Genomic DNA, 12,602 nt, shown 5'->3' on the forward strand with positions numbered 1-12,602 from the left:
AGTAAGCCGAAGCCAGAATTTACGTATAAGCAGTAGGGCTCCTTAATTCAATGAAGCATTAGGGAAGTACGTCTATGAGGGATTCTTATAGCGAGTCCAGGTTAAGCACACATGCCGCATTTAGTAAAAAAGACACGGCCAACGAGAGTAGTATATCATTATGAGATAGCATTAAGGAAGCCTGAGGAGAAACAACATTGTAATTCTAAGAGTGGTTTGTGTGTGTGTGTGTGTGCGGGTGTGTGTCTGTGTCTGTCTCTGTGTGTACGTGTGCGTCCTTTAGCAGGACTGAATGGCTCTTCCAAAGTGCATCATGTTTTTTAATCTTGTTCACAAAAAAAACATTATACCCGCCGGCTCATCTCTGACATCTAAAAGGAGGCGAGGGGATACGCGCAAAAGCAGCAAAGCATCGCAAGACCCACATGTGGAATTTCCCCGTGGTATTGAACAACACAATGATTGAAATGCAAACACCTGCTCCATACAATATTTGTCATTCTGTACTGTACTTTACTCAATGACTGGCTCTCTGCCTTTGCCAGATTCACCCCGTAACCCCACCCCAATTTTGACAGCACCTTACGTACCTTCAGAGTGGTGGGAAAGGGTTAGCAGACTGACGCAGGAAGCTCCGATGCCAGAACCGAACACAGTGATACGGTTAGAATCTCCTCCAAAGAAGCCGATGTTCTCACTGATCCACCTTAAAGCCTGGATCTGATCCAGCAGCCCGTAGTTCCCTTTAGCAGCCTGGTCCCCAGTACTGAGGAAGCCTGAAACACATGCAGATAAAGAGATTTGAAAATGCATATATTGTAGACATATTGTTAAACACTTATACTGGGTGCTAAAATGTGCTTTTGTATAAAGTCTAAGCACAGTGGGATGTTTGAGACTTGCGTGAAACATGGTCCATGGAACAAGTGATCTTTATGCCAACATGAAGTAAAATGTGGAGTTAGTCCTCCGACTATAACTTTAGCTTCTACCAATGCTTTTCCACTGGCAGATGCAATTGCACATATTATTCATTCAGTCCACAGTCACTCCCAGGTGGGGGTAAGCTACTTGTGTAGCCACAGCTACCCTGGGGCAGTTTGACGGAAGCGTGGCTGCCATTCTGCGCCTACGGCCCTTCCGACCACGAAATCCAACATCCAACCACATTCATTCATTAATATTAATGCTAATGTTAGCATGCCTTAGCGCTCGACAGTGCAATTTTATACCGCACAGCCTCCTATTTTCACTGCAATATCTTCTCAAATTAAAGTACAGTGTTGTCTTGATTCATGAGTTTAATTGGTTCCGTGACAATGCTCATAGCTCAAAATGCTTGAATCTCAAATCCTCTTTCTCAATTGACATCGATAGAAATGCCATTAATCCATTCCAGCGCCTCAAACAACATCAACAAAAATTGTATAATGTGGTTTTAATCAGAAAAATAGCAATTTACAGTTGTATAATTTATATAAACATACTGAAATAACATAATTAAATAGCATGTAAAGAATTAAACAATTTGTGCATCATAATAATTCAATTGGCATTGTGCTGCTCATTCTGGTGTGTGTGTGCTTTGGCCACCAGGGGGCGGTGTAATATATACGGACATTCCACGTGTAGATTTAACGATGAAACAGACGAAAAATGCGTAACTAAGCTGCAGTGATTTTTGCTTTTTTTCTGCAAATAAAAACGAATATACAGTATACCTATGAGTGTTGTTGTATGTTCGGTCTAAATGTGTTGCTACCGCTTGTTCAAATATAAGTTGCTAAAAGTTTTATAATTAGCCTTTCTATGACATTTGCCATTATGTGTTAGCATTAAGCTAGCCATACGTTTTTTGAGACAAAGTTTTTTCGTTTGTTTAAATGTGTAATTCTTTTTGTTTTGTTTTAGTGTTAAAGTAAACTTCAATTGTAAGTGGCCATAAACAGCTTTGAACTCAAATTTTCACTCGCAATTCAAGACAAAAAAAAAAATAAAATAAAAATTGGCCAAGCGATGGCTCGTATCTGGAAAAACTTGTAAATTGGGGTACCACTGTACCGTGGCCGACATGCCAACAAGTCCAAGTTCTCCTCAACTGTTAGTTAGAGTGTCTCATTTAGACTGATTCTTTCAGTGTTTGTGTCTAAAAGAAAAATGAGAACTCAAACATGAATAGTCCATCCTTCAATAGTCCATGTTTCATTCAGTGGTTGTCTCTCAATACGTTTGGCCGTATAGTGTACTGCCTATAACCATGCATCTTCAACCTGAAAGGTTATTTGCTAACCATCATTCCAGTTGACATCGAGGGTGAAATCATGACTTATTAGATGACAAGGTTATTGGTAAAACAGGAGTGTGTGAGACCACGTCATCTCGTACCTTACGGCAAATCAATGTCACGTCTCCCCCAGATGAACACCCATATTGATCAGTTCGGATGAAAAACTTATGAGTCATTGAAAAAGGGTGCAATGGTCATATTTTGAAGCCACAACAAGAGCATATTTTATCTTCAGCTTTAACATTCCTCACTTGACATTTCTAGCAGGTACTATCCATGTACATTCCCACTGTGTCATCTGCTCTATGATGTCCGATTTGGACAATGACTCTCTCCTGGGCCCATCAGACCTCATAATGTACTAACACGCCCACTCCCAACCGGCTCTCACATGCCTGAGCCCTGCTGAATGATGGGTAATCGAGAGCCAAGGGAGAAGATCAAAGGCAGGCGCTCCCTAAAGTCCCGACGGTGGACTCAGTGTCCATCAAACCAGAGAACATGCATGCGAGGTGACAACTCTGAGACGTGTGGACACAAAGAAACACCCCTCCCTCCAAAGACTGCTAAACATATCACAAGCAGTGAATGTGGCTGTGGTTTGCATTCCCTTCAGTGTTTCAAAGCTTTGTTTCTATTTCATGGTTGATGCCTCTATGTAATGATGAGGACTGTCTCCAAGCCCTGTGGGATGAAAGAGAAATGCTTTGAAGACAAAAAAGATAAAATCTGTGTTTCTGACCCAGGTCAGACAGAGCAATGATCACTTTGGATAAACACAGATTAGAAAGCAGCTGCTCGGGACTCATTAGCTGTTTACGCTATGCCCGAAGAGTGTTTGTCCTAACGACCTTTTATCTTTCCCCTTTGTGTGAATCCACCATGATAGACAGCCTGCCTCGCCCTCAACATCGCACCTGCCATGCCCCCGCCCACCTATTGGCCACAACTGTGTGGCATCGGAAAAGCCGAGCCTGACCATGAATAGGATGAGTAGGAAGTGGCACAGGCAGCAAAGGAGACGACAAATGGATCAACAGATGGTCTCCTTCAGACGCATCCCTGAGGATGACAGAGCAGCGTGGCACATGCAGAGAAAGAGAGAGAGAGAGCGCCAACGAGACAGGCGGAGGAATAGAAAAAGACAGGCAGAGGAGGGGAGGGGAAGACTCCATTTCAAGAGCTTTTCATTCACTTCTTCTCCCACTGCTCCTCCATGTGTGCCATCCCCACGAAAGGGCAACAGACTTGTACCATCTTCTTCTGGGTGCTGGTTAGAGAGACCACACTATCCCGAGAATCAAACTTATTTAGGTTACCGTGTGACGGTCAACTTATGAAGTACATCAGATGGACTTAGATATTGACACACACTCCCTATGAAATATATTAATCAATGGGGAGTGTGGCCAGGTACTTTAAGGCGGGCTCGCACTAAGACAATTGGATAGCTCACTGGTCCACAATCACGCTGCCCTCTGCACTCATTCATGCTTTTACGGGTATCATCACTTCATGATAAAACATTACATGACTGCATCTGTCCTGATTTCTTGGCTTTCCTGGAGTTGTTCTGTCTGCATGGTGGCAGTTATCATTACAAACTGGCAGGAGTGGCAATCACATCACTTTCTTATGCATGAGTAATGATATTGTGTGATTTTGACTAATTTTTTTAGTTCTTTGTTTTTGTTTACTTTATTTCTGCTGTGCAAAGTGGTGGTATATCATCGATAACTGGCAGGAGAAACATTCATCCATCCATAAACAATAAAGAAATTCCTCTCCAGTTCAGTCGTGGGGAGCTGGTGTTTTTCCCCAGCAGATTTCGGGCAAAAGGCAGACTTCACCCTGGACTGGTCACCAGTCAATCACAGGGCACATAATTTATTGAGACATTCAACCATTCACACTCAGATTCATACTGCCACTGAGTGGGAACTTAACCAGCAAGAGAAACAATCACACTACAGAACACAAACAGTTTGGGGCACCTGTGCATGTGACACGAGTTAAACAAATTTTATTCTTCATCGTGCAAAGAATATTGTTGGAATATCAATTCTTCCAACTTTGTGGATATGTATAAAAGAAGGAAATTTTCTTTCTTTTCTGTGAATAAAGCAAGGTCCATACAGGCAAGGACTGGATGAGTTTGCTATGAAGCAACAGGAGCGTCCTGACTACAACATTATCAAACATTCTTGGGATGAACTACATGAAAGATATATTGTGATACGGGCCCTTCTAAATGAACTCACACCTGTGCCTCAACACTCTAAAATCTTGTACAGTCTCCCAAGTGAAGAAGGTTGGATATCTGCAAAAGTGGAAGCCAACACCATATTTCCTTCCATTGTCACTGTCACACTTGTAGGTGTAAAGTCCATCCATCCTTGTGTCCCATGTGTATTTCAAGCAAAGAGATTGACTGCAACTACGATCCTAAATGGAAAGAAATAGCCACAATTTACTCTGGAAATTAAAGATGAGTTGATATAAGTCGTTATAGGATGACAAAATATGATCAATCAGAATTGCAAAACCATCTTGCAGAATAAAATGCTATCCAATGCTTCGTTCAGTGGGGACTCTTTGTTTCACCAGGCTGATGCACCTGCATTTGTAAATAAATGTGGCCATTATAATGTAGAGAGGTGGAAAGCCACTATCTGAAACAACAGGACAAGCTGCAGGCACTACTGTTGAAATAATAATTGTATAGCTGCTGGCGATGGCTAAATTGGAAATACTTTCTTTGGAAAGCAATTAAGATAGCAATGCAATTGTTTTTATGCTTGGCCGTACTGCGCACATTTACGGTCTGATGTTTGTTGCCATTGTCTGGCCCTTAAATACATCAGCTGTGTATCAAACAACCTTTTCAGTCTGCTTTTTAGATTTACTGTAAGCAACAATGTACGTACAAACAATCAATTTCTCACAAAAAAAGATGACTGGGAGTCTCAACTTTCGAATGCTTTAGAGGTCTGGATATATGTCTTAATCTCCATTTTAAATCTTCTGCAGCTCTCGCGAGATGTAAACCCTGTTAGCATCTAAAGGATTAACCCCACCAAGTGGGTTTGGGCAATTCTTTGCTTGTTTTGCCACCTCAGAAAGGAACTAGCGACGGCAAAGAGGTTGATAACCATAGAATCGGTAAAGTAGAAACTACTGTACATGGGAAAGTTGTGTATGCGTCTGCACACACACATGCGCGCCCACACACCCACACTAAGCATTAGTCAAAGGGGATTTACGTATACATTTTACTGTTATGCCTAATGCTAAGTTGTATGATTAAAAGTGATTACCGGTAATAGTAAAATGTTACATAACACATTCCTTGGACTGTTAATAAAGATTTATGATGGCTGAGGTGAAATGAATTCAATATTAAATATAAAAGAGAACAATTATAACTGAAATCAACAAATATAGTATTAACATACTATAATTAAAAGCTGACAGGGTAAAGTTTATTCACAAGAAAAACAGAAAAACATGCTTTTAGATAAAATACCTTATTTTGCAGTTTGAGCTCAAATGGTTTTGTGACAAACACTTTGTTTTGACAAAAGAAAGGCGTATGCCCTGAAGTTGAACTGCACTAGAAAGATGGATTCATACAAATAAACATTTATATCAAGCCTCTTTAATAATTTATTCTTAAATCTAATATTCAAGTACAGTAACAGAAATTCTTCTGTGAACTTGTCTTACATGCATCTTTATCTTAAGGCCATGCTTGTGAATAACTTGAAAAATCTTTGCAATAGATGGCAGATCATGGAGTCCGACGTCTCTTTGTCAGATGGATGAGAGATTAGATTAGCGTTTCTTATTTACTGTAAACACACAGCATGGATTAACATCAGTCTCTCTGTTCTCCTCTGCCTGTCGGAACATGTCTGAACTGATAACTGGATGACATTCTGACACGACCATGTCTCTTCTTGTGCTATGGTATTTTCTTGCAGTGGCACGGATTGAGACCTGATCGCAGCCTGAGAGGCAGAGTCGAGCTTTGACCAGGTCTCAGTCCGGCCAGCATACACCTGTCACCTTGCATTGTTCTTGTCGGGGAACAACTGTGCATAGTTTCACATGAGCCATGAGGGTCACTTAAGGTAGGCAGCATGGCCTCGCTGCCGGCGCTGAAGCATCACTGTGGAGAAATGCTGTGGCCATTGGCGTATCATATGTAGTAGCTCTCCGTTTATATTTCGTCACCTGGAACAGTTTCTTTTTCCAAGCGTGTTGCCACATAATGTATTTTGTGCTGTGATGTTTTTTTATTTTATCAATAGCCTGGTGCGCCATTCTCAGTATAACCACCATGTCTCTTTCTCCCTCCTGAGCTGTGGGAGTGATTTCCTTTACCCTTTCCTCACCACATACGTATTGCTTGATTATGATTTAAATGTCTGTTTCCATATTGAGGGCTATAACTCACGCTAGAGCGGAAAGAGGTGATGATAACGATCGCTCCAACCTAAGACATCTCTCTTAGCTTGATATGCCGGATAATAGAATGTGTGTGAAGTAATGGCAGAAGGTGAGGTGGGGTCAAAGATGGGTGAGGAGTAGGGCAAAAGTATCTTATTGAGCTGTAGAGTCAGCTTACACAGAGACAGATGGAGGGAACGGATAGGAAGGAGAAGAATAAAAGGGAGGAGGTTGGGGAAAAACAGCGATGATGTAAAGGAAGGCAAGTTTTCATCCCTTTTTGCCTTTTCCATGTCTTTCTGCCTCTCATCCTCTATCTCTTTGGGGGTGCTGGTTAACAAGGCGGTCTGTGTCCAAACCCTTCCTCGGTACTTCCCCCCCATCTCTATCTTGTACTCTCCCTCTATCTGTTCCCCCCTTCTCTTCTCTGGGGAAATAAAGGCCCACACAGTCACAGCCTTGACAGCCTCCCTTAAGAATCCTACACTACAAAAGAGCTCCAACTTCCCGCCAGCCAGGCCCGAGCTGAATAGGAGTCTCTGGGGTGTGGATAGGAAGCAGAGGAGGGAAGGGGGCAAATAAAGGGTCTGTGTGTCAAGCTCACGACAAGCAAAATGAGAAAACCAGTGGCACATCATTCACAAAGAGAGTTAGGGGTGGTGCATGTTTGGGTTTTTAGAAAATAGTATAGGATGGGTTTGAATGACGGTGATTGCCACTCGGATCGGCTCCTGTTTACAGCTCGATGCCCAACGGCACGGCTGGAGTCAGATCAGTCTGATCTGAGAGCAAGGGAAAGGGACAAAAAAAAGGGCATGCAAGCACAAGGAAGCCTCTTTATGGCTTCCTGAACACTGAAGACCATTTACATAACATCACACAGAGTTGGAAAGAGTTGGAAAGAGGAGACGAGAGACTTCAAAAATTACAATTCCATAGGACAAAAAGTGGTTAAAAATTGTTCAAACTATGTACACTCACTGGACATCCCATTAGCTAGAACTGCATAGACCAATGAATAATCTGTTTTTATGAATAATCTGTCTTTACCAAAACGATAATGCTCAATTTAGATTGCCACTGTCAGATAGCCATTATATGGTGCAGTATAGAACTGCCCTGCATCATACTGAGGAATTCTACATCACTACAAACAAAAAAACAATTAGAAAAAAATGTGTTAAAAGAATATCTCTCTGACAGTGTCAATCAAAACTTCATTCATTCATCTTCTGTTCCGCTTATCCTCACTCGGGTCGCAGGCGTGCTGGAGCCTATCCCAGCTATCTTCGGGCGAGAGACGGGGTACATCCTGAACTGGTCGCCAGCCAATCGCAGGGGATATAGAAACAAACAACCATTCACACTCACATTCAATGAATTAAATTCAATTTAGAGTCTTAAATCAACCTACCACGGGTTGTGGGAGAAAAGCGGAGTTCCCGGAGAAAACCCAAGCAGGTACGGTGAGAACATACAAACTCCACACAGGCTGGGCCGGGATTTGAACCCCGGTGCTCAGAACTGTGAGGTGGATGTGCTAACCAGTTGTCCACCGTGCCGCACTTATTAGATGTGTAGTAAAAGAAACACGTTTGATACAGCTCCAGAATTAATTAATTAATTATAGTAGTGTATCTAATGTTGTGTCTCGCTCAGCAAAGCTCTACCCAGTTGTATTGGCCTTAGTTCCAAAAGTTATATTTGGGGGAAATATAACACTGCTCACCACCAAAAGAACACCAAACATATAGTGAAACATGGTAGTGGCAGCATCATGCATGTGTGCTGACTCCCAGTGACTGATTTTGAATGTAATTGGTTAATTCAGAACACAGCCATATCCCCAGATATATGAGGGTGTACACACTTGTACAACCATATTATCCCACTTGTATTTTTTTGACGTTTCCTCTGAAAAAGATTAAATATTTTTTTCAGTTGAGGTTACATGTCACATTAATTGTGGTAAAAGTTTTGAAAATATTTAGCTTGGTCTAATTCTTTCATTAGCGGCAGGCAGACAGACAGACTGACAGACATAAACTCATAAAGCTTCTTCTTCTTTTTTTTCCTTCTTTTGTGGCATTGTTGGAGATAATGTAATGATTTGGCATTAATTAAGTAAATTATGAAAGTCTACAGGACGAGAGTATAAGTGAGGGGATACACAACCAATTTCCGTATTTGTGAGTTATTTGTTTCAGTAAGTGCATGACCCCACACCCAGTGAAAGAGTCCAAGGGCTGTGTGCCTGCAGATACATGCAAGTGAATTGATACCATTTTACATGCACAAAGACAGACAGAAGTATTTGCTGTGGCCGCACCGCGGCGGCTGAGGAACCCGCCCAATCAATCGAGGGGCGGGATCAGGCCCAGGGGTCCACCCGAGAGCAGCCCGGTGGACGGGACATGTCCCACACCGAGGGACCCAGGGCGGTCCGCCGGCCCCACCGAGGCGCCCCGACACCCGGCAACCCAGTGGAGGCCATAGGGACCCAATGCCACCGCCCAGCCAACCACCCAAGCCCACCCCACACCACCTACCCCACCACACACACGCCCCCCCCCCACTCACAGGAGACCCAGACGCCCCCCAACCCGCAGGGTCCGTGATGCAGCCAGTCCACGCCCAGCCCGAGGGCGGGAGATTGTCCCTTGTTTGTTGGAAAGAGGGCGGATAAGGGCACCCGACAAGGGAACGATAAGGTGCAGCCGCGGGCCATGATAGGTCAGGCCCATTAGGCCGGACAACCACCGACGAAGAGGGCCATCCCACCCAGACCCACAGCATCAACCCTGCCCCCTCAACCCCCCCCCCCCCCCCCCCCACACACACACACACGCACGCACCCGCCAGCACCCACTACTCGGCCCTGAGCGTGGGATGTGGACCCCCTCACCCCAAACCAGGAAGGGAAAAGAACCCCACAGCAGGCCCCATAGCCAGCAGGGGACCGCCTGGCTCCCCCATGGTAGGAGGAAGAGGCGACCGCAGCGGGACGCAAGGAACGGAAAGAAGAGGAGGAAGCAGGCCCGAAGAGCGACAGGGGGGCCCCACCAGATGCCAAAGAGGGGGACCCAGGCGGGTGCCAGCCGGCATCACCCCAGCACCCACGGAACATGCGCGAGTCACCATCACACCACCATTACTCCCCAGGAGGTCACCCCAGCGGTTTCCCCCCACCCCCGAGATCAGGAAGGAGTGAAAAAAAAGACTCCGGAACAGCAAACACAGAGACAAGAGGAGAAGATCCCCACAGCATGCATGTGTCTTTTCACCATGCAAACCGATCTAAAATGTGGGAAAATAAAAATACATAAATAGAATAGAATAAATAGAACAACCTCGAATAAATAGAACAACCTCGACAACAAAGAACCTCGACAACAAAAAAATATAGAATTCCATTGTTTACTTTCACACTTATGAAAATAGTCTTGCTATTGTCAAATGGCACCCTACTCAGGCAAAGGAATCTAGAGTCTACATTTAGCATGTTGAGGAAAGGTGACCAGCTATCTACTTATATGTGTAATTGATTTTTTTCGTTCTGCTGACATTTTTTCCAACGCAATATATTCTATGATGAGATTTAGCTACTGATTGATGTTAATAGCTTTTTTGTTTTTCTAGTTTAATAGAATTGTTTTCTTAGCGGTAGCTAACGCGACAACTAATGATTGTGAATATTTATTAGGGAGGTAAATTATGCTTAAGTGGCCAAGTATGCACAATCTTGGGGAAAGTGGAATCCTGCAGTTTAAAATATACGAGAGTTTTTGTATAACCGAAGACCTAAAGCATTGACTTGGTGTACATTCCCATATAGCATGAAAATAGGTGTCCTGGGTATTTTTGGTGCTATGCACGCATATATTAGATGGAGAGAAGCCCATTTTATGCATAGTTAACTGAATAAAGTGTGTTCTATGGAGCACTTTATATTGTATAAGCTGTAGATTTTTGTCATTCTAAATGTGTTGTTACAAATCTGTATCCAGTAGCTACGGTCAGCACACATGGAGAGGTATTCTTCCCATTTGGTGATTGGTAAGTGCATTGATTTAGTACATGAAATTAATTTATAAACATTTGTGAGATTTCTTTTACTTTGCAGGAGAAGCTTCATTATTTGCTTGACAAACTCCTTTCTACAGTCCATTTTCACTTTTGCTGCATTTGTCTCCCTTACTGGCAAAGCATTCCATTACATGCATTTTTTTTCCAGTACCACACTTTCTACACATCATTGCTTTGAGCACAGACAGTTACTTGTCAAAGGCAGTCAAATGCTTTTACATTGAGGAGGACGCAGCATCTCACAGCTGGTGCGGAGGCGTGCCTACACAATCCCGCCAAGGGAGAGAAAAAGACTGGTGTTGAAGAGGCACAACTGCGAGGTTAAGCAGCGCTTTGGTTCCACTTGGAAGAAAATGGCTCGTTGGGAGACATTTCACAATTTTCCAACTCCTTTTTAGAAAGCGTTTTTATAGTCAAGATCATTTCCCTCCCTCTTCCCTGTAACAAAGAAACTGCCTGATGTGCCACCTCTTTGTGTGCATGTGTTTGTGTAAGTTCAAAAGTGTGGCATGAAAATGTGCAAATCTGACCGACAAACCCCAATTCTAATGCGGTTGGTATGTTGTTTAAAACATAAATATAAAAACAGAATACAATTATTTAAAAATACTTTTCAACCTACAGTATCCATCCATCCATCAATTTTCCGTACCGCTTGTCTCACAAGGGTCGTGGGCGTGCTGGAGCCTTTCCCAGCGATCCTTGGGCGAGAGGCGAGATATACACTGAACTCGTCGCCAGCCAATTGCAGGCCACATATCGAGAAATAACCTTTCACACTCACATTCACACCTACAGGCAATTCATTGTCTTCAAGTAATCTACCATGCATGTTTTGGTACAGGGAGAACGCAGGTACAGGGAGAACATGCAAAATCCACACAGGGGAGGGTAGATTTGAACCCGGTCCTCAGAACTGTGAGGCAGATGTGCTAACCAGTCACCCACCGTGCCGTCTTCAACCTACAGTATATTTAATTGAATACAGTATACAAAGACAAGATATTTAATATCCAAACTGATCAACTTAACAGCACTCAGTAAGTGTTTGGGAACTGAGGGCACTAATTGTTGAAGGTTTGCAAGTGGAATTATTTCCCATTCTTACTTGATGTACAACTTCAGTTGCTCAACTGTCCGGCGTCTCTGTTGTCGTATTTTACACTTCATAATGCGCCACACATTTTCATTGGGAGAGAGTTCAGGACTTCTGTCAGGACAGTCTAGTATTTGTATGCTTTTACTTCAAAGCCACGCTGTTGTGACACATGCAGAATGTGACTTGGCATTATCTTGCTGAAATAAATTGGAACATCCCTGAAAAGACACTGCTTATGTTGCTCCAAAACCTGTAGCATAAATGGGGCCTTCACAGATGTCCAAGTTACCCATTCCATGGGCACTAACACACCCCCATACCATCACAGATGCTGGCTTTTGAACTTTGTGCTTATACAGTAACAATCCCGATGGTCCTTTTCCTCTTTGGCCTGGAGGACACGATGTCCATGATTTCCAAAAACACTTTATGTGGATTCGTCAGACCACAGCACACTTTGTGTCAGTCCATCTCAGATGAGCTTGAGCCCAGATAAGCCGGTAGCATTTCTGGGTGATACATAGCTTTCAGTTTGCATGGTAGAGATTTACTATAACTTTCAATTGCAGTTGTATGGACGAACTGTGTTAACTGGCAATGGTCTGGGAATGACGTGTTCCCGAGCCCTCCTGGCAATATCCTTTACACAATGATGCCGGTTTTGAATGCAGTGCCGCC

At 43.3% G+C, this 12,602-nt stretch overlaps 1 protein-coding gene across 2 annotated transcripts in view; it reads right to left on the reverse strand.

The window, feature by feature from the left end:
* LOC133407941 (neuroligin-3-like) overlaps nt 1-12,602 on the reverse strand; it is a 186,886-nt gene that overhangs the window by 63,541 nt on the left and 110,743 nt on the right. For both annotated transcript variants that reach the window (XM_061686303.1, XM_061686304.1), the window contains one exon: nt 591-776. In XM_061686303.1, the coding sequence (XP_061542287.1) occupies nt 591-776 (186 nt within the window). The remainder of the gene's footprint in view (nt 1-590; nt 777-12,602) is intronic.

The sequence above is a fragment of the Phycodurus eques genome, chromosome 9 (genome assembly GCF_024500275.1).
Source record: "Phycodurus eques isolate BA_2022a chromosome 9, UOR_Pequ_1.1, whole genome shotgun sequence".
Classification (NCBI taxonomy): Eukaryota; Metazoa; Chordata; class Actinopteri; order Syngnathiformes; family Syngnathidae; genus Phycodurus; species Phycodurus eques.